Here is a 21,575-nt window from a genome sequence, read left to right as displayed (position 1 = left end):
AGAACCATGTGTAAAAGCTTCAAGCGAGCAACTCAGCATGAATGCTGAATAAGCAAGTCATTAATTGTTGTAAACCGCCCAGAGAGCTTCGGCTATGGGGCGGTATACAAAGGTAATAAATAAATAAATTTGGAGTCAGTCAGGCCAGGATTATGCTACACGTGTCCATTGGGGATCCTTGTGTGTGAACCTGCCACTCATGCATCTCTTCAAACATGCCTTTTGCCAGAGCTAAATCAGGCTCTTACTCTGAAATGTGCCTAAACAGTATGTGTATAAAACAGCAGCATAGATCTAAGCCAGGTTAAAACAAAGCTTTCTTTTATTGAAACAAAAGAAAATAGAGATACAAAATTATTGGGTGTGTGGTTATATCCTAACCCATTCAAAACACTAAAGTATCCCTACTGCTATAATAACAGGTACTAGAAACTACCTGTCCTAGGCCCAAGGGTGTGGGCAGTGGAGTACAGCATGTGTGTGTGTATCTGTGAGAGAGAGAGCGCAAGGCTTGCATCAAGACACAGAACTTCTTTCTAGGATCAATCCATGTGAAAAGGTGATTCTGTGCTGAGAGAATACATTTGCTGAAACCTTGAGAAAAAGTAGTTCTGCTCTTCTGAGGCCATCTGAAACAGTGGGATCATTCTGCTAGGCATTGGCTGATCTCCCTAAGAAAAATATAGCTCCTGTCCTGTACCTTGGGGGAGCTGCCAAATTCATTGTTTTGAGGATTGTTGCAATAGATTCCTGTGTCCATGTCTTTTCAATTATCAATAAGGTTTCATAGGTCAGGAAAATGGGGGCGGGGAGAATAGGCCACAGTGCTTTTATGGTTGCCAAATCTCTGGCTTCAAATGAACCAGATGCTGTTCTGATAGGGGTACACACCCTTACAGAAGCCTTAACCACAGAGTGATCTATTCTCCTGACTCTCTTCTTATCTAGTGAATAGTAAGGTTTGCACTGCGACTGAAGCATTTCTCTTCATGGTGGATATTTTTATGTCAAGTAAGGTATCCCCTCAGGTCTTTTCAGTTCACGTTTCTAATCTGTGTGGATGCTTTTATGCTGATATTGATTCCACCTTAAGCTTTTTAAGTATAATAAGGTGATCACTCTGACCAAAGCTTTTTCCACACTCCATGCATTTCTATGATTTCTCCAGGGTGGATTCTCTTATGTCGAGTAAGGTGTCCATTGTTATTGAAGCTCTTTCCACATTTGATGCACTTATATGGTTTCTCCCCAGTGTGAGTTCTATGATGTATAGTAAGATGGCTACATCGATAAAAACTCTTTCCACACTCCATGCATTTATATGGTCTCTCTCCTGTGTGGATTCTTTCATGTATAGTTAGGCCTCCACGCCGACTGAAGTTCTTTCCACATTCAATGCATTTATATGGTTTGTCCCCAGTGTGAGTTCTATGATGTAAAGTAAGATGGCCACTCTGACAGAAGCTCTTTCCACACTCCGTGCATTTATATGGTCTCTCCCCTGTGTGTGTTCTTTTGTGTGCAGCAAGACCTGAGCTTACAGTGAAGCACTTTCCACACTCCATACATGTATATGGTCTCTCCCCTGTGTGGGTTCTCTGATGTTGAGTAAGTGTTCCTTTATCGGTGAAGCTCTTTCCACACTCCAAACATGTATATGGTCTCTCCCCTGTGTGAGTTCTTTGATGTAAAGTGAGGGTTCCACTCTGACTGAAAACTTTTCCACACTCCATGCATTTCCATGGTTTCTTCCTTGTGTGGGTTCTACGATGTACAGTAAGTTGGCTACCCTGACAGAAGCTCTTTCCACATTCCATGCATTTATATGGTTTGTGTTTGGTGTGGGTTCTTTCATGTAAAGTAAGGCTACCACTGACACGAAAGCTCTTTCCACACTCCATGCATTTATATGGTTTCTCTCCTGTGTGGGTTCTCTGATGTATAGTACATGCTCCTCTATTAGTGAAGCTCTTTCCACACTCCATACATTTATATGGTTTCTCTTTGGTGTGGGTTCTTGCATGTAAAGTAAGGCTACCACTGACACGAAAGCTCTTTCCACACTCCATGCATTTATATGGTTTCTCCCCTGTGTGGGTTCTCTGATGTGTAGTAAGTGCTCCTCTTTGAGTGAAGCTCTTTCCACACTCCATACATTTAAATGGTTTCTCTTTGGTGTGGGTTCTTTCATGTAAAGTAAGGGTATCCCTGACACGAAAGCAGTTTCCACACTCCATGCATTCATATGGTTTCTCTCCTGTGTGAGTTCTTTTATGTTTAGTAAGTGTTCCATTATTCTTGAAGCACTTTCCACATTCACTGCATTCATATGGTTTCTCTCCTGTGTGGGTTCTTTGATGTACAGTAACACTTGTCTTATGACTGAAGCTCTTGCCGCACTTCATACATTTAAATGGTTTCTCCCCTGTGTGAATTCTGTGGTGTTCAGTAAGGCTGGAGCTCAAACTGAAGCTCTTTCCACACTCCATGCATTTATATGGTTTCTCCCCTGTGTGAGTTCTCTGATGATTCATAAGTGCTCCCCTGTCACTGAAGCGCTTTTCACATTCTATGCATTTATATGGCTTCACCCTTGTGTGGATTCTTTGATGTTTATTAAGATGACTCCTCTGGAAGAAGCTCTTTCCACACTCTGTGCATTTGTATGGTTTTTCCCCTGTGTGGGTTTTTTGATGTTTAGTAGGTGTTCTTTCCACACTCCATGCATTCATATTTTCCCTCCTATGTGGGTTCTGTAATGTGTATTTAGCTTTTGCTTTTCTCTGGATATTTTCTCATGCATTGAAGATTTTTCCTTCTCTTGTCTTTGCCATCTTCCTGTACTATCAGGAGTCCACTGTCATCAACAGCACGTAAAGTACGTGATTTCTTCCTTTCAACTTTGACTGGTTTCCCTCATGCTTCTTTCGTCTCTTTTCCGCTTGGGTGTTTCCGATAATGCCACAGGTGGCTCCCTACAATTCTTTCTCATGCTTATTACATGCGGGAGGGTGTGGGAAGAAAAGAAAAGACAGGAAAACCTCATTAGAAATTCAAGGCAAAAATGGAGGTCCCCATTGTGGATCTCGTCCACTGAGCTCTGTTTTATTTCATCAGCTAAAAGATTCTCCCCCTTTCTTCTTTCTGCCCTGCTGAATCCTAGGATACTTTCCAAAGACATAACTGACTCGGATAATACCTTTTTCAATACCTTTTTGATCCATTTCCCCCTTGATCTCACTAGGCACAGGTGTTGGGGGGCCAGATTTCCTCCTGTGATCTAACTATGGTGCCAGTTTCCACAATATGATGCATTAAGAAGTTGGATTGTAAGGGTGCAATTGGAGCAATTGTGCAAGGGCCCATACCTGCAAGGGGAGGGGCAGACTTTGAGCCTTCATTTTTTTTAAAGAAGTAAGTTGGCTTTGTAGAAAGAAAGGTAATTGAGTCAGCCTGGATGCTCCCATTTTCCAGTGTTTTTAGCCAATGAGTGAAGCCACAGCTCTGATTAATGAGTGAATTGTTTCGATGCCAGAAAACATTTCCCCCTTCCCTTTAGAGTTTGTTCTATCTCAATTTCTACCCCATAGAAACTCATCACTGTAGTTTGCCCAGGCCTGGTGGCAGTGGTCATCCATATCAGAGAATACTGTGTACCTTCCAATAATACAGACTGATTATCCTAAATGTTTGGGGCATCCCCCCACCCTGCAATCTAATATATGGAGAGAAGACGGGGGGAGGGGTAGGAAGTGATTTATAGTGCTCTGAGCATAGTGACAATGGTGAGAAAAGAGATGATTCATTGTGAAACTTTTAAGATTTAACATTGATGATGATTTGTCTCACCCAGGAAGCTGCAATTCTTAACCTTGCGTTCTTCCTCACAATAGGACTTGTACAGCACATATTTAGGAAAGTGTGCCATTAGACATGTGCAGAGTGGCATTCTCTCCTCACTGGAAAAACATCAATTGTTCTCTGCACATCTATGGACAGGGAAAGAGTCAATGCGAGGGTACAGTTATGATTTTCAGACAAGATGGACTCCATACCTCACTGAAAACCACGCACGAGCTCTGTTTAAATATAAACGGTATATAAATCGTCAAAACAAATAATATATGTTCAGTCCTCTGGTTAAAGGAACCACAATTTGATGCTAATGATACAAGCACTGTGTCCCCTTTTGCAGCCATTTTATAATTCCTTCTATATCTTCACAACAGCCATGCGAGGCAGGTTAGGCACAGGGTTGGTGACAGGCCCAAGGCAAGAAGTGAGCAAAATCAGTGTTGAGTTAAATGAGTTTAAAAGGTGAAATTCAAGAGTATTTTCTTTTTTTGAGGAAAGGATGGAAACTTTGCTAAGAGTTGTATTTTAGCCTACAAAAGCTTGTGCCATAATACATTTGCTAGTCTTTAAGAAACCACAAGGGCTTAGTTTGTGGAAGGGTTCTTCTGTTAATTCACAAAACCCTAAACAACTTGGGCCCCTTAAGGACCGTGTGATTCCTTATGCTCCACCCCTATAACTGTGATTCGCCAATGGGGCACATCTGGTGTTAGTTACCCCATGCCCCTGAGGTTCAGTCAGCCTTTACTAAGGCCCTGCCCTGTGGAACTCTCTGCCACTAGAGGTTCAGCAGGAATCACTTCTATCTTCTTTTAGGTGTCTCTTGAAAACGGTGTTATTCAGGCAGGCCTGGGCCATGCGAATTGCTTTTTACCAACCATTATTCATTGATGATTTTACCAGTGTTTTTACTGACATTTTTATTCTCCTTATTGTAATTTTCTATGCTGTATACTGCCTTGCTGTATTTTTATATGAAAGTGCAGTCAGTAAATATTTTGCACTAGCTCCTGAACACACACCTGCTTAGGCAAGCATTCTCCTGACCTTGAACTTCTGACCTTACTGTTTTAATCATCATGCTTTTTAAACTGTCCTGATTGTTATGTATTTTAATTGACTATTTTTATTGCTCTGATGAATTCATATTATGTATTTTAATTACGTATGGATTTTTTTATCATTAACGCTTAGAAGCCATTTGGCATATAAACAGTATAGAAATGATTACACAATAATAACAGGAACAATTGCTTTTTGGAGAAAGGGGGGAGCTATTTTGGGAATTGCACCAGGGCCCACAACCAGGTTGGCAACCCCTGCCGTACTAAATGTGTTACTCTTTAAGATGCCACACCCCTGATTTGCTGGAACCTTATTTCACCTGCTCCTTTCTAGGGGGAAAGGGGGCCTTGTTTGAGGAATTGCTCTAGGGGTCCCAACCACCTTACTCCAGCCTTCCAGGGGAATAGAAGTCCAGGGAAAGAATTGAGAGATCTTGCTAGGAAAACCTTCCTGGTCTGAGCTTCCCCCTGATTTGGATGCAGTGAAAAGAGTAATGGTCACATCCAGAGTGGATGATGGCCCAGGACCTACCCAGCTGTATCATTGTCCAAAGGCCCCGTCAGGAAAAGCGAGTGGAAACCGAGAGAATGTCCACACACCAAGGATTACTTGCTTCGACTGCGGAGCCAGCTGTAACTTGACAGGGACTAGCGATACAGATAGTGCTTTGGATCAGGAGAAGGAGGCCTCCTCAAAGCTGGTGCCTTGGAAGCCCAGAGCTCAGTCTCTAAGCCTTGTATCTGATGCCAAAAGAAAACAGCAGGGGCTGATTGGTGGGAGCCCCAGTCTGAGGCAACCAGCCCAATGCCTTACAATTCCCCATGAGTTTCGCGACTTGATTTTCAGTGGGGAACTTCAGACACAGAACTCTCCTGCTGAACCTTCTCTGCCTAGAAAACCTTTTCTCCTTCTGGGTAGGTGGCCACAATCCTGGACACATCACCTCTAACTGAGCAGGGAGAGAGCAAAACCCAGATACAGGAGAAGCTATTAACAATAACAACAACAAACGTAAATCATGTCTAGATTACAGAGCTGGGACCATTAAGGTTGAGATAACTGAGGTTATCATCCTTTGGACACATCATGTGTAGGCATGATTCACTAGAAAAGAGAATGATACTGGAAAAAACAGAAGGGAGCAGAAAAAGAGGAAGGTCAAACAAGAGATGGGTTGACTCCATAAAGGAAGCCACAGACTTGAACTTACAAGATCTGAACAGGGTGGTTCATGACAGATGCTCTTGGAGGTCACTGATTTGTCATAAGGCACATAAGAACAAAATAAGTTCATCTAAGCACCAGTGTAACAAAGGAACTCTGGGGAGGGAGATGCAGGGAGGGGTCAGGTGAACCTGAGTTAGAAGGAGAAACCACAGCTCTCCACCCTATAGGATATTATTGTTGTTGTGATATCATAAGAACATAAGAAGAGCCTGCTGGATCAGGCCAGTGGCCCATCTAGTCCAGCATCCTGTTCTCACAGTGGCCAACCAGGTGCCAACCAGGTGGCCAACCAGGTGCCTGGTCTATTTCACCACCTTCCCTCTAAGGGGCTGAAGGTGGTGTACATGTTTCTCCGACCCCTCCACTTCATCCTCACAACAATGCTGAGAGGTAGGTTAGGCTGAGAGGCAGTGAGTGGCCCAAGGTCACCCACAAGTTTCATGGCTGAATGGGGATTTGAACCTTGGTCTCCCCGGTCATAGTCCGACACTCTTAACCACTGTGCCACCACTGGCCTCATGGGTCAATCTGTCTTTGGGGGAGATCAAGCACAACCTGGAAGATACACCAAGGATCCCACCCCAACAGACAAATGGATCTTCTCCTTCCAGCAAGGAAACATGGTCTGGTTTGGAAGACTCTTTCAAAGAAAAAGGCATGAAAATGACTCCTCCAGACTGAAAAATATTCAGGCATTCCAAATCCTGACATTACTCACTGGAGTCCTCCCCAAAGCTGGTACACGGGCATGGGGACCCAGCTGGGCACATTTGTACATTAAGCTGTGCATCACTGTGCATTAAGCTCAGCTGAGCAGCACCGTGGAAGTTCAGCTAGTGATCTTGAGCATGGAAACCCCAATCTAGAGGCCACCCCTCCTCCTCAGAAGAGCCCAGCTTTGGATGCCAAAGTTCCAACCAGATGCCCCAATGGGAAGCCCCCCCAAAGCAGGACCCGAGCGGAAATCAGCCCTCTCTGACCGACTTTCCCTAATGAATAGAATCCAAAGTCTCTCTGGACGTACTTTCAGCACTTCCGACAGACTGAAATAAAACTATTCACAGCCATGTGCAGCGGATGCTTTAATTCAGGGAGGATCGCCGCAGAAGGGGCAAAGTGCATGTTTCCAGGAAGGGCAAGCCAGTGAAAAGTCTCCCTCCAGTAACCACGCCGGGGGGGGGGAGGGGTGGTGCAAACACATGCAGGCAAAGCCTCAAGGGATGCTTGCAAACCGGATGCGCTGGTACGAGAGCGTGTGGCCCACGCGTTGTCCCCAGCAACGCACATCTGCGGAAGCCCCTTCCCCCAGAGAGGCAGCAGCGAATCCAGCTTGGGGGGGGGAGCGTTTAATGTCTCCTCCAGCCTCTGCCGGGAGACTTTTAATAAGGCCAGGAAGAGAAGAGTCTGGTCAGTTTCAAACCCCCCCTCCTTTCCCTTCCCCGGCAGGCGAGAAACTGACCAAGCGCTTTTCAGGTCCAGGAAATCCAAAAAGGGACTCCCCCCACATGCGCCCCCCTCAGTTAAGCTGTTTCCTCTGCACCAGGGCGACCTCCACCCCCGAGACCTCGGAGAGGCGAGGGCAAGAGGAAGGTCCCGCAATCGAAGCTGCATTCGGGGGGGGCACTTTGTAGCTGGATAAATCTGAAATGATGTGGGGGGTCCCTTCCTTTTCTCTCTCTCCCCACCCTCCCCATCCCGGCTGTTTTCTTTGCAGCAAGCCCTCTCAGCTCCGAAGCCCATCCGCACTGACTTGATTGGGGGGGCGCTTCAAAAAAGGATCTTGCCCAGGAAACCACGTGGCTGTTGGGACGCCGCTTTTGCACTTGGATTGCAGGGAGCAGGCCCCCTGTCTGTGAGTTCCGGGAGAAAAGCTGGATGGGGGGGCTCTCTCCGCCCCCCAACCCAAATTCCGAGCCCCTTCCTTCTCCTCTACACCCCCTTACCTCTTTCTTTGTTCTGCCTCCTCTGCACGCTTCAGTGCCCTCCCCCCCTCGCCAAAGAAGGTCATCTGCCTGGTTTTCCCTCCCCCCGGAAAGACAAAGGTGGGCGGCTTCTCTATGGACGCCCCCTCCCCTTTTGGAAAGGCCACCGGCCTCTCTAGGGACCAGAACTCCATCTGTTGAACCACTGGAGGACTCTGCAGGCGCAGAAAGCCCTCTGCCCCTCTCTCCTTGCAAGCTGCCTTTTCAAGGGGCCCCCTCGCCCAACCCAGGAGTCCTGCCTTCTCTGCCCCCCCTTTGTGTATGAGCAGGGATGTGGTATTGCGAGCTGCGGGCCTCAAAGACTTTCATCAAGCAGAGGTAGAGGCCCTCTTCTCTTTCCATTCCTCAGGCTCTGGAGTGTGGGGTACAGCATTGCTGGAGGGCGGTCTCAAGGGCTCCTCGCTGAGGGATCGGTCTCAGGGGGTCTTAGACCCCTTCCTCTTTGGGGACCCACGTCCCAGCAGGGCCCCTATGTCTCCAGCGAACTATGAGCCAACTGGCATGAAAGGGGAGCATGTTAGCTGCTGAGAAGAGTCTTCTGACTGGCTTCCTTGTCCTTTCCTGATGATTGGAGCCAATCAGAGTGAAAGGGCTTCCTATTAGTTCCTACATCAAAAAGTCAAGTTGTAGAGAGTGGGAATTCTGTAGGTGCAGGTGAAGAGACCGTGAATCCTGATGGTAGCATCCCATCCACATCATCAAGCAGTTTGGTAGCAGCAATGTGTAAAACATTGTACTCAAGCAATAGCTCGGACTGTGAGAAAAGACAGTCAAACGGCAGCGTTTGACAGCGACAGAGAATCCGAAAGCAGCATTCAAGCCTGGCTGGATTATTATCTAATCTGACAAGGTTGCATAATCTTAGAAGGGGTGTGTGGTTGTGGCTATTGCGAAGGGCCCCTGCTTACGGCCCTGCTCACAGCGCATCAGAAGAGCCCTGCAGCACCCGGGTCAGGCCAAAAGGGGCCCACCCAGCCTCTTCTTGCGGTGGCCAGCCAGATGCCCCCCAATGCGGAGGAAGTGAGCCATAGCGCTCTCGAATTCTTCAACTGGCATTCGGAGAGACTGCCTCCAGCTGCTGAAATGTGCGGAAGGTCTCGGTGGACCAATTGGTGATCTTCCTTCCTTCCTGTTGGCAGCAGTTGTCATGTGCTGTGATGGGGGCGGTGTGGTTTTTACCTGTAAAGTCTGGGAACACCTGATTTTTAAAGCCATCCCAATTGCTTAGGATTCCCTAGTTTCTCTATGTGCTGTGGACGGTAGTGTAGTAACAAATTCAGAAGTGCAGGGCCCCTTCATGATGATCACACCACGTCCCCTCACAGCCACACACACTCGCTTGCTCTCTGTTGCCATCTCCACACTCGTCGGTTCTTCCCATGTGTGACTTCTTCCAAAGCAACAGATGTCCTTAGGAGCCAATCAGCATAAAAGGGGAGTATGTTAGTTACTGAGAAGAGTCTTCTCAGTGGTTGACTCACCTCCTTTCACTCTGATTGGCTCCAATCATCAGGAAAGGATAAGGAAGAATGTGAGAAGACTCTTTTCAGTGGCCAATATGCTGTTTATGCTGATTGACTCATAGGTCGTTGGAGACATTGGGACCCTGCTCTGAAAAAAGTAAAGGGTCTAAGATCCCCTGAGACCCTGGACCACTGCACCCATGATTGTGGAACTTTCTTTTGACTGTCCTGCCCCTGAACCTTCCAACTTGGAAGATCCATCGGGTTCTAGTATTTTGAGAGAGGGAGAAAAGCTGTCTACCGTATCTATTAATTTATCGATAGATAATTTTCAATGCCATTAAAAGTGATCTGCAGCAGAACTGAACTAGTAGCATGATTCCTGGATTATTATTTTTTAAAAATAAATTAACTTTGTTGTTATGATTTATAGGCTTGGATTTTTTTAAACTATATCGGATCTATATTCTGTGTGTGCTCTGTGTGTGTGTTATGTGCTTTCAAGTCGATTGTGACTTATGGTAACCCTATGAACCAGTGACCTCCAATAGCATCTGTTGTGAACCACCCTGCTCAGATCTTGTAAATTCAGGTCTGTGGCTTCCTTTATGGAATCAGTCCATCTCTTGTTTGGCCTTCCTGTTTTTCTACTCCCGTTTCCCCCAACATTTCCTAGTGAATCATGTCTTCTCATTATGTGTCCAAAGTATGATAACCTCAGTTTCATCATTTTAGCTTCTAATGATAATTCTGGTTTAATTTGTTCTGACACCCTGTTATTTGTCTTTTTCATGGTCCATGGTATACACAAAACTCTCCTCCAACACCACATTTCAAATGAGATGATTCTTCTCTTATCCACTTTTTTCACTGTCCAAATTTCACATCCATACATAGAGATCAGAAATACCATGGTCTGAATGATCCTGACTTTGGTGTTCAGTGATACATCTTTGCATTTTCTAGTTCTCTCATAGCTGCCCTCCACAGTCCTAGCCTTCTTCTGATTTCTTGTTGTCTCCATTTTGATTAATGACTGTGCCAAGGTATTGATAATCCTTGACAAATTCAATATCCTCATTGTCAACTTTAAAGGTACATAAATCTTCTGTTGTCATTACTTTAGTCTTCTTGACATTCAGCTGTAGTCCTGCTTTTGTGCTTTCCTCTTCAACTTTCATCAGCATTTGTTTCAAATCAATACTAGTTTCTGCTAGTAGTATGGTATTGTCTGCATATCTTAAATTATTGATATTTCTCCCTCCAATTTTCACACCTCCACCTTGGACCAATCCCGCTTTCCGTATGATATGTTCCGCATATAGATTAAACTAATATGTCTCACACCCTTTTCTATTGGGAGCCAATCGGTTTCTCCATATTCTGTCCTTACAGTAGCCTCTTGTCCAGAGTATAGGTTGCGCATCAGGACAATCAGATGCTGTGGCACCCCCATTTCTTTTAAAGCATTCCATAGTTTTTCATGATCTACACAGTCAAAGGCTTTGCTGTAGTCTACAAAGCACAGGGTAATTTCCTTTTGAAATCCCTTCCATTATCCAACATATGTCTGCAATATGATCTCTGGTGCCTCTTCCCTTTCTAAATCCAGCTTGGACATCTGGCGTTTCTCGCTCCATATATGGTAAGAGAGAGATCTATGTGCTAGAGACAGATATTGCCTGTTTTGTTTCCCGTTTGCCGATTTGCCTGCCCTTTTGAATTGCATCGCTGCCGCTGTTTTCGGTCTGGCTCCGGTTTCACAGCAGCCGCTGAAAGGGGCGTTTGCGGGGAGGGGGAGTCTGAGGCACAGACCCACCGAGAGACTTTCTGCTCTCCCTCCGCTCCTCTAGTGGTTCAGTGGACCGAGCTCTGGTCGCTGGAAGGCGCCCACCTTTGTCTTTCCAGGAACGGAGAATCGGGCTTCTTTGGCGACGGTGGAAAGAGGGGGAAGAAAGAGGTAAAGGGGGGTGCGGAGACAGAAGGAGGGGGGCTGAGAATTTGGGTTGTGGGAGGGGAGACCCCCGCTCCAGCTTCTCTTTCGGAATCCACAGGCAGGGGGGCCTGATCCATGCGATCCAGGCGCAAATGTAGAGCGCGCAGAGCCCCGCGGTTTTGCATGGCAAGATCCTCTTTGAAGCCCCCCCGTCACATCAAGGCGGGTGGGATTTGGGTGCGAGGCCGGGGGTGGGGGAGGTGGGAGCTTGGCGCAGAAAAAAAAGAGGCTTGGGGGCCGGTGGGGAGGCTGAGGGAAGGGACACCCTGCAAAACTTCAGCTTTGTCCAAGTATACAGTAACCCCCGCACCCACAAAAAATCCCTGCATTGTTTGGATTGCAGGATCTTCCTGTCCTCCCCTCTGGGAGTTCTGTCTAATCTCGTGTGTGTGTGTGTGGGTCACCCTGTTGTAAAGAAAGCAGCTTTGCTGGGAGGATGGTGGCCACATTTGGGGGGGGGAATATCCAGAGGGAGAGGCGCTTTTGGATTTTCTCCAGTGGGAGGGAGCCTGGTCAGTTTCCCTCCTGCTAAATGGAAATTTTCTGCCTTCAGGTCGATCCCGACTTACGGCGACCCTATGAATAGGGATTTCATGGTAAGCGGTATTCAGAGGGGGGTTTACCATCAAGGAAAATAGGGTGGGTGGAAGAAATGAATGAATGACTGAATGTCCCCTCTCCTGGGCTGGTCTTGGTTGGTGCTGAGGATCTTTCTCTCCACCCTTGGTCAGGCTCGGCTTCGCCACTTGCCTTGGAAACATCACGGGCTTTGGCAGTAGCGCTTAGGGTTTATAGTACAGCATTTAAGTAATTCTCTCAACAGCCCTGTAAGGCAGGCCAGGATGAGAGTCTATGTGGTGTACAGTGGTTGGAGGTTTGGGCTTTGCATTGGAGAGCCGGGCTCAAGTCTCAAGTCAGCTGTAGAACTCTCTGGGTAACCTTGGGCCCGTTGCTCTCTCAGCCCAACCTACCTCACTGGGTTGTTGTGAGGACAAAAGAAGCAAAGTATTATATGTGTCTTCCTGAACTCCTTGGAGGAGAAGTTGGCTCAGAAAGTAAATGATGAGTGTTGGCTTCTGGATCAGGGCAAAGGGGGCCCATCTAGTCCAGCACCCTGTTCTCACCGCAGCTAACCAGATGCCCCAGCGGGACTCTCTCATAAGCTGGACCATTAGGGAAAAGCCATAGATTAACGTCCTGACTCAGTTTAAGGCAGCTTTTTACGTGATCGTGTTCCTGTGTGGAGAAGAGGTGCAGGGAAGACCTGAGTGACAGCCTCCCCCCTTGTGATTCCCAGCATTCCTCCGTGAATTTCTCTAATCCTCTTTTAAATCCATCCAACTTCCATCACTGCCTCTTGTGGGGGCCACAGTCATAAGATTTGTAGTTGTGGTTGCACAAAGACCGCTTCAAGCCAGACCGATTTCTTTGTTGTCCCAAATAGAGATCAATAAAGAAACTCCTCTGATGAAAAGCCTCTTCAGCAAAGCGCTTGGGGGGAGGGGCATATTGTCTCTTATAAACGCATTCTGTTTGTAAGCAGCAGTGGTTTAATCTGTGTTTTTGGCTTTTATTCACCAAATAATTCACTGGAAACAAAGCCCTATGAGGAGAGACTGGAAGAACTGGGCGTGTTTAGCCTGGGGAAGAGAAGACTGAGGGGAGATAGGATAGCACTCTTCAACTACATGAAAGGTTATCACACAGAGGAGGGCCGGGATCTCTTCTGATTGAGGGTGCAGGACGCGGAATAACAGGCTCAAGTTGCGGGAAGCCAGATTTCAGCTGAACATCAGGAAAAATGTCCTAACGACAATGGAACCAATGACCTCGGGAGACGTTGGGCTCTCCAACAATAGAGGCATTCAAGAGGCAGCTAGACAGCCATCTGTCAGGAATGCTTTAAGTTGGATTTCTTCATTGAGCAGGGGGGTGGACTTGATGGCCTTATAGCCCCCTTCCAACTCTACTATTCTATGATTCTATGAAATTTTGGCATAGGTGGCTCTCTGGACCAGCGGCTTGTTCCAGCATTCTCCCCCCCCCCACACACCTTTTTTTTTTTACTAGAATGAAGCGTTTTACTTGCTTGTCCCTCCTCAGAAATGCCCTTTGCCCCTTTCTGTACACTGTTGATGCTCCTCAATAATCCCTCCTCTGAGTTTGGACATCCACTTGTGTGTGTGTGTATGCATATTTTCATTTCATTTTATTAGAAATACTTCACCATTTCATTATAGTCCAGCAAACCTCTGGGTGCTACTCAGCAGTGCAGCTCAGTGGGAGACGGATAATGTGCTAGAATTGCTTTTAATATGTTTTCTTTAATAATACGTTTTTAACCCTTTTTTTTTAAAAAGATTTTTTTAACGTTGTTTTGTTTTAATGTATTTTAAGGTCTTTTTATGATGTTTTAAAGTGTTTTTAGCATTTCTGTTTGCCGCCCTGGGCTCCTGCTGGGAGGAAGGACGGGATATAAATCAAACCAGGCACCTGGTTGGCCACTGTGAGAACAGGATGCTGGACTAGATGGGCCACTGGCCTGATCCAGCAGGCTCTTCTTATGTTGTTATGTTCTTAAATAATAAATAAATAAAAATAATTTTCGCTCAGGTTCTGCTTGGGGGCTTCCCATTGGGACATCTGGTTGGCCCCTGTGGGGATGCTGGACTGGAAAGAACTGTGGCCTGGTCCAAAACTGGGCTCCTCTAAGGAGGAAGGTTGGAGTTTCCCTTCCATCAGCTGAGATATCCTAGTGCCACTCAGCTGAGCTTTGTGTACAGCGAGCGCTTGTACACAAGGGCCAGACGGATCCTGCTGGGTCCTAACTCCTCTGCCTTAGTCATCAGAAGAAGATCTGGTATTTTGCCTTTCTGTGCTCTTGTCTTAGGGGAGGGGTCCAGAGAGAAATGGGGGGACTCGGAGTGCCTGAATATCTTGCAGCTGGGAGAAATCATTCTCCGGTCTCTTTGTTTGAAAGACACCCTCTCCCAAACCAGACCTTGTCTCTGGTGGGAAGAAGGACAACATCCATTTGTCCTGGGCTGTAATGAAGAGGAGAGACTGGCAGGTAGCAGTTCAAGGTGTGTGGTGGGACTATTCTCTGCCAGGGGATTGAGGAGGGAGGCCCTAGGTGCATCTTTGCTGTAGTTTGGAGGTCCCTCCATCTCCAGGCAGGAGAACCAAAGGAAAAATCACCATTTTCATAGGTTCTCACCCCTCTCCTGTTATCATGAGGGTAAACCTGCCAACCATGGTCTGCGAAAAAGACAAAATAATTGGATGTTAGAAAAAATTAAACCAGAACTATCATCACTAGAAGCTAAAATGATGAAACTGAGGCTATCATACTTTGGACACATAATGAGAAGATTCACTAGAAAAGACAATAATGCTGAGAAAAACAGAAGGGAGTAAAAAAAGAGGAAGGCCAAACAAGAGGTGGATTGATTCCATAAAGGAAGCCACAGACCTGAACTTACAAGATCCGAGCAGGGTGGTTCACGACAGATGCTCTTGGAGGTCGCTGATTCACAGGGTCGCCATAAGTCGTAATCGACTTGAAGGCACATAACAGCAACAAACCTGCCAATCAGGATGCAGGGATTAGCATAAGCCATACCAGACACAGCTATAGTTGATCATTAATAGTGCTGCCTCAGGGTAGACCTATCTGAATCAGAGATATGCATTTAGAGCATGTTCAAAGTGGCTGCCTTGAAGGCTACACCTCCTCACAGCTCTTAGCACATTCCGGCAGCAGCCGGAGAAATAGCAGTGACTGCTTCCTACTTTGAGAAGCTTTTTTGTTTGGGTTTAGTATTTGTTTTGTCATCTTGCTGGCAAGCACATGTTGGACACAATGTGCGTCTCTTTCTGTAATAAATATTTTTCTACCTTTTACTTAACGGCTTTGCATTTATTTTGGTAAATGCAGGGACTGGGAGGAGAAAAGGTGGATGGCTTGACTATGCGTTGCAACAAAGTTTGCCTGAACCATTTCCTCTGCATTCACTCGTTAAAGGCTGGAGCAGCTGGTGGGTTGGGCAAGCCAAACTGATCTGAGCCATCATTGTTGTTACTCACTGGTGATATGCTCTGCACACGACTTCACATTTTCAGGAGTGAAGCATGCATTGAAAATATGTTCTGGTATGCTCTAATTTGCCCTGCCGCAAATGAAACAATTATATATTTTTTTCTGTTGGTTGGAATACTTTGTTCTTTCAATTCAGAAAAATAAGTAATTTGGATAATGAAAAGTTAAACTGATGTTTTGGAGAGAGGAAACTGCGTACAACTAGAAGGGAGTGTTCCTCACATTTTAGAAGTTTTTGTTTAGTTTCTTGGCAATGAATGTGCATGCACAAACAATATATGAATTCAAACTCATATGGTATGGTTTAATTTCTAAATAAGAGGTATGGGGTTGTATTCAACTAACTTTTACTCAGAGTAGACCCATTGAACCTAGCCATAGCCATTCATTTTAATGGGGCTAATCTAAGTATAAGTTACTTGAGTACAATCCATGCAGTCAATTCTGTCTGAAAATCATAATTATACCCCTTACATGAAAGCTCTTCCCTTTTCCACAGATTTGCAGATAATAATTGATGTTTTTCAGTGAGGAGACAATGGCACTCTGCACTTGTGCAACGGCACACTTCCTAAATAAGGGCTGTACAAGTCCTATTGTGAGGAAAAAGCAATATTGAGAATGACAGCCGTACAATGTTAAAATGTTACCATCTTCCACAGCATAGTATACAACAGACAAAGCATTTTTACCCCAATTTTCAGCTGAAATGACTTCCAGACTTGCTTAAAAAGATCAGGTATAAGGCAAGTCATCAACAATAATAAAATCTAAAACGTTTTTAAATGAGCCATCTCTTTCCCACACCCCACTCACCACTGTCACTTTGCACAGGAGTCAAAAGCAAGCCTTGACATGTAAAGTCTAACTAATTCGGATTATACTTAGCTAAACTCTTAACTTTGTTCACACAGAGCACTATAAAATCACTTCCTATCCCCAACCCCTCCAGTCTTTCCCCCATATATTAGATTGCTATTGGGGGGGGGATATGCAAGACACCGTACTACTATTTAGGATAAATGTACTATATTAATGTTCACAAATTTGTCTGATATGGTTGACTTCTGCTGCCAGGCCTCAGGAGAAACTCCACCCCTCTCTGTGCCTACTGGGATCAAGTGGGAAATGGATAAAAAAGGAATTGAAGTTATTATCTGAGTCAGTTGTGTCTTTGAAAAGTGTCCTAGGATTCAGCAGGGCTGAGAGAGATGAAAGGGGGAGAATCTTGTATATGATGTAATGAAATGGAGCCTAGATCCACAATGGGAACCTTAAACTTCTAATGGGCTTTTCTTTTCCTTTTCTTCCCCCACCCTCCTACAGGTAAACAGCAGGAGAAAGAATTACAGGAAGCCATCTGTGGTGTTATGGGCAAAAGGCATGCAGGAAACCAATCAAAGACTGGAAGAAATCCTGTACTTTACATGGTACTGATGACCGTGAACTCCTGATCACACAGGAAGATGACAAAGAAAAGAGAAAGAAAAAATATCCAGTGAAAAAATATCCAGAGAGAAATCAAACCTAATACACATTACAGAACCTGCACAGGAGGGAGAGTATGAATGCATGGAGTATGAAAAGAGCTCCAGTGATAAGGGAACAGTTACTAAACATTTTTTTAAAAAAACCATCCAAGGGAGAAACTTTATAAATATATTGAATGGAAATAAGCTTTAGTGTCTGCAGTAGCCTTACCTTATATGAAAGAACCCACACAGAGGAGAAACCACATAAATACATGGAGTGTGGGAAAAGTTTCAGTTGGAGCTCCAGTCTTACCGAACATCAAAGAACTCACACAGGGGAGGAACTGTTTAAATGTATGGAGTGTGGCAAGAGCTTCAGTCATAAAACAAACTTTACAGCACATCAGAGGACCCACACAGAGAAACCGTATGAATGCATGGAGTGTGGAAAAAGCTTCAAGGATAGTGTATCACTAACTAAACATCAAAGAACCCACACAGGAGGGAAACCATATGAATGCATAGAGTGTGGAAAGTGCTTTGGGTTGAGCCGTAGCCTTACTTTACATGAAAGAATCCACACAGGGGAGAAACCATATAAATGTATGGAGTGTGGAAAGAGCTTTAGGGTGAGCCATAGCCTTACTTTACATGTAAGAACCCATACAGGGGAGAAACCATTTAAATGCATGGAGTGTGGAAAGAGCTTCTGTGAGAGTAGCAAACTTATAGTACATCACAGAACCCATACAGGGGAGAAACCATGTAAATGCATGCTATGTGGAAAGAGCTTCAGGGATAGGGGAACACTTATTAAACATCAAAGAACCCATACCAGAGAGAAACCATATAAATGCATGGAGTGTGGAAAGAGCTTCTGTCAGAGTGGCCAACTTACTTTACATCAAAGAATCCACACAGGGGAGAAACCTTGTCAGTGCATGCTATGTGGAAAGAGCTTCAGGGACAGTGGAACACTTACACAGCATCAAAGAACCCACACTGGGGAAAAACCATATAAATGCATAGAGTGTGGAAAGAGATTTAGTGTCAGCAGTAGCCTTACTTTACATCAAAGAACTCACACAGGGGAGAGACCATATAAATGTACGGAATGTGGAAAGGGCTTCACTGATAGAGGAACATTTACTAAACATCAAAGAAGCCACACAGGGGAAAAACCATATGAATGCATGGAATGTGGGAAATGCTTCACTGTAAACTCAGATCTTATTACACACAAAAGGAGACATACAGGGGAGAGACCATATAAATGCATGGAGTGTGGAAAGAGCTTCTATCAGAGTAGCCATCTTATTTTACATCATAGAACTCACACTGGGGAGAAACCATATAAGTGCAGTGAATGTGAAAAGAGTTTCAGAAGTAACGGACACCTTACCCAACATCAAAGAACCCACACAGGGGAGAAACCATATAAGTGCATGGAGTGTGGAAAGGAGTTCAGATACATATACCAGATTGCTTTACATAAAAGAATGCACATGGGGGAGAACCCGTATAAATGCATGGAATGTGGACAGTGCTTTATTGACAGTCAACAGCTTATTCAACATGAAAGAAGCCACATGGGAGAAACCACATGAATTCATCGAATGTGGAATCAGCTTCATTGCCAGCTGACAGCTAGTTCGACATAAAAGCATACACAAAGGAGAAATCATATGAATGCATGTGGAAAAAGCTTCAGTCAGAGTGATCTCTTTACACATAAAAAGCTTCAGGTGGAATCAACAACTTATTCAACTTAGAAGTATCCTCAATGAAGATAAATGCAAAAGTCACAGCACAAACCTTACTGTCCAGATAACAAGAGAGACAGCAGAATCAATCACTCTGTGGTTAAGGCTTCTGTGATAATCCTGGCCTGAGTAAGACTATAGGCTTCTCCAAATGACCTGTTTATTCAGCATTCATGCTGAGTTGCTTGTCCAAAGCGTTCATAGTGGTTCAACTGTGTCTGGTCTTTATTGAGCATTCATGCTGATTTGTTTATGGGGGAGTTATATAACAATCCTGATTTACTTGTGGGATATTTACACATTTTCCCATTAACCGTTCGTTCATCCCAAACTATTCAGCGCTTTTCTTCATCACTTTCTAAATCTCCAAAAGTTGGGTTTTTAGGGGGGGGGGGAAACCCAGTGGACTTGTTGTGCTCTTGTGGATCTCCTGTGACCGTCCACTTCTGCACAAGTTCATACCAGAGTCAATGGAGCAGCCCTAGACCACATAACGAGGATACCTATAGTGGGCTTCCCATAGGCATCTGGTTGGCCACTGTTGAGAACAGGATGCTGGACTAGAAGGGCTATTGGCCAGATGTAGCAGGGGCTCTTGTTATGATACCTCATTTTTCCCCAGCCTTCCACTGAAGTGAATACCCAACGCTAGTAACACGCATGGAGTTTCACCTGTCAGAGGAAGGCACAATGAGTACAAATGACCCTTTTTCCCAGATGGAGAACACTTAGATTCTTGCAGCCTCCTCACTTCCCTGAGTGGGGCCCTGATTTGCCTCAGCCTGGTTTCCCTTGGAGGAGGAAAAAGGGCTGGAAGAGACTTGCAGGGTTGTAGGTAATATCCACGCAAAGAGGGATTGGGTGGGAAGTATCCCTCCGTAACCGCAGCTACAAATTTGTTGAATCCCCAACAGCATTTTGGGGATGTCCATAAGCGTGGAGAGAGCCAGTGTGGTGTAGTGGTTTGAGTGTTTGACTACAACCTGGGAGACCAGGGTTCGTATCCCCACACAGCCATGAAGCTCACTGGGTGGCCTTGGGCCAGTCATTGCCTCTCAGCCTCAGAGGGAGGCAATGGTAAACCCCCTCTGAATACAGCTTACCATGAAAACCGTATTCATAGGGTTGCCATAAGTCGGGATCGACTTGAAGGCAGTCTATTTCCATTTTTCATAAGCGTGGAAATAAATTACCTAATTAATTAATAAACTGTTATTACAAACCCACTTTTCCTCTAAGGCAGCCTTTCCCAACCAATGTGCCTCCAGATGTGGTCCAACAACATCTGGAGGCACACCGGTTGAGAAAGGCTGCTCTAAGGTATTCAGGGTGGCACACATGGTCCTGCTCATTCTGGCCTCACGGCAACCCAGTGAGGTAGGCTGGGATGAGAAAGATTATCTGCCCCAAGGTCACCCAAGCCACTACCCACTCGGTCTCTAATAATGGCCCTCCTTGCAAGATCGTTGTGAGGATTGCTCAATTACTATACTTTGAACCCTTTGCCTCTGTAGCAGTGCTTTCAGTGTTGATGTTTGCCAAGCAAGGGGTTAAGGCTGAGCCATGAGCAAGGCTGGCAGCACCTGTGAAGACCCACAGCACCTCTCATCTGGACCAACCTTGCAGGAGAAGCGAGATCCGCCTGGTGGCTTTGATCTTTCCTTCCACAGCAGAGAATCCAGTCAAACTCCTCAGAGGGCATCCCCCCCCCACCTCTGGCAACAGCAGCTGCAAGTCCTATTTCACCACCCTGGGCTCCTACTGGGAGGAAGGGCAGGATATAAATCAAATAATGAATAAATAAAATAAAAATTTGGTGGTGGAAGGGATGTCATTTATCATTTATTTCCTCCAGCGTCTGCCATGAGAGACACTGCATTTTCCTTGCCTTGCAGAAATTGGGGACTCTTTGCAGCTGGATAAATATGGGTTTGATGGGAAGGGGTCCCTTTTCTCCTTTTTATGGGGGGGGAGGAATCACTTTTTTCCCTCACCCCCCTGGAAGTGTTGGGGTGCCGTGCAACTCAGCTTGCACTGAAGGCTGATGTGTCTGCATCGGGAAGAGAAGACAGAGAGAGGAACCTCCATGCTTCCTAGACTGTCCTTTCCATTCCAACCTGCCTTGATCTTCCTTGCAGTGCTCGGTTGATACTCTACGGGCTGCTGGCTTCATTTACTTTTTTATAATTTAGTTTATTTATTTTTTTAAATTCTCTATCCCGCCCTTCCTTCCAACAGAAACCCCAGGGCGGCAAACAAGTGACAAGATACTAGACCCTTTACTTTTCTGGGAGGAGGGTCCCTATGTCTCGAACATCCTACAAGCCAATCAGCATGAAGATACTAAAAACATCTTAAGAACATCTTTTTTTAAAAAAAAAAACCTTTAAAACATCTTTTTTTAAAAGAAAATCTTTAAAACGTCTTAGAAAATCATTCCAAGGCAGACGCAGACTGGGATGAAGTCTCCCCTCAGCAATGTCTCCCTGGGTGGGCAAGCGACTCTGAAATCCTGGTGAGCCACTGCCGGTCAGGGTAGACTGCGCTGAGTTAGATGGCTGAAGGGTTGGATCTATGTGGAGATGCCAGCGATACTCATAGAATTGTAGGGTTGGAAGGGGCCCATAAGGCAAGTGCAAGACAATGGAATATA

The 21,575-nt window shown here is 45.4% G+C and overlaps 2 protein-coding genes across 7 annotated transcripts in view; one reads left to right on the top strand and one right to left on the bottom strand.

Moving 5' to 3' along the window:
- Positions 1-20,667, top strand: part of LOC133381778 (zinc finger protein 135-like) — a 29,754-nt gene extending 9,087 nt beyond the window's left edge. The window contains exons 2-4 of one of the 4 annotated variants that reach the window (XM_061621234.1): positions 11,446-11,552; positions 12,142-12,184; positions 17,014-20,667. In XM_061621234.1, the coding sequence (XP_061477218.1) occupies positions 17,354-18,766 (1,413 nt within the window). In that variant the 5' untranslated portion in view covers positions 11,446-11,552; positions 12,142-12,184; positions 17,014-17,353 and the 3' untranslated portion in view covers positions 18,767-20,667. Of the gene's footprint in view, positions 1-7,388; positions 7,555-11,445; positions 11,553-12,141; positions 12,185-17,013 lie in introns of those variants that run through there. The other 3 variants (XM_061621236.1, XM_061621238.1, XM_061621235.1) reach the window with 3 other exon arrangements.
- Positions 410-8,166, bottom strand: LOC133381775 (zinc finger protein 420-like). Of its 3 annotated transcripts, none has more exons than XM_061621225.1 (3): positions 8,091-8,130; positions 3,850-3,989; positions 410-2,993 (listed from the first exon to the last, which is right to left on the bottom strand). In XM_061621225.1, exon 3 carries the CDS (start codon positions 2,730-2,732, stop codon positions 1,116-1,118), a length of 1,617 nt encoding a protein of 538 aa, XP_061477209.1. In that variant the 5' UTR covers positions 2,733-2,993; positions 3,850-3,989; positions 8,091-8,130; the 3' UTR covers positions 410-1,115. The 3 variants fall into 3 exon arrangements, with proteins under 3 accessions (XP_061477209.1, XP_061477207.1, XP_061477208.1); XM_061621223.1 differs by lacking the exon at positions 8,091-8,130 and adding an exon at positions 5,452-5,515; XM_061621224.1 differs by lacking the exon at positions 3,850-3,989 and having other exon boundaries at positions 8,091-8,166.
- Positions 20,668-21,575: the final 908 nt, after the last annotated feature.

The sequence above is a fragment of the Rhineura floridana genome, chromosome 3 (assembly GCF_030035675.1).
Source record: "Rhineura floridana isolate rRhiFlo1 chromosome 3, rRhiFlo1.hap2, whole genome shotgun sequence".
NCBI classification, from domain to species: Eukaryota; Metazoa; Chordata; class Lepidosauria; order Squamata; family Rhineuridae; genus Rhineura; species Rhineura floridana.
The sequence above is the reverse complement of the archived record's forward strand: the minus strand, read 5'-3'. Positions and strand labels throughout refer to the sequence as shown.

What these genes read in the sequence shown, in the direction of transcription:
- LOC133381775 (XM_061621224.1), bottom strand. Translation starts at nt 2,732, where the DNA reads ATGAATGCATGGAGTGTGGAAAGAACACCTACTAAACATCAAAAAACC.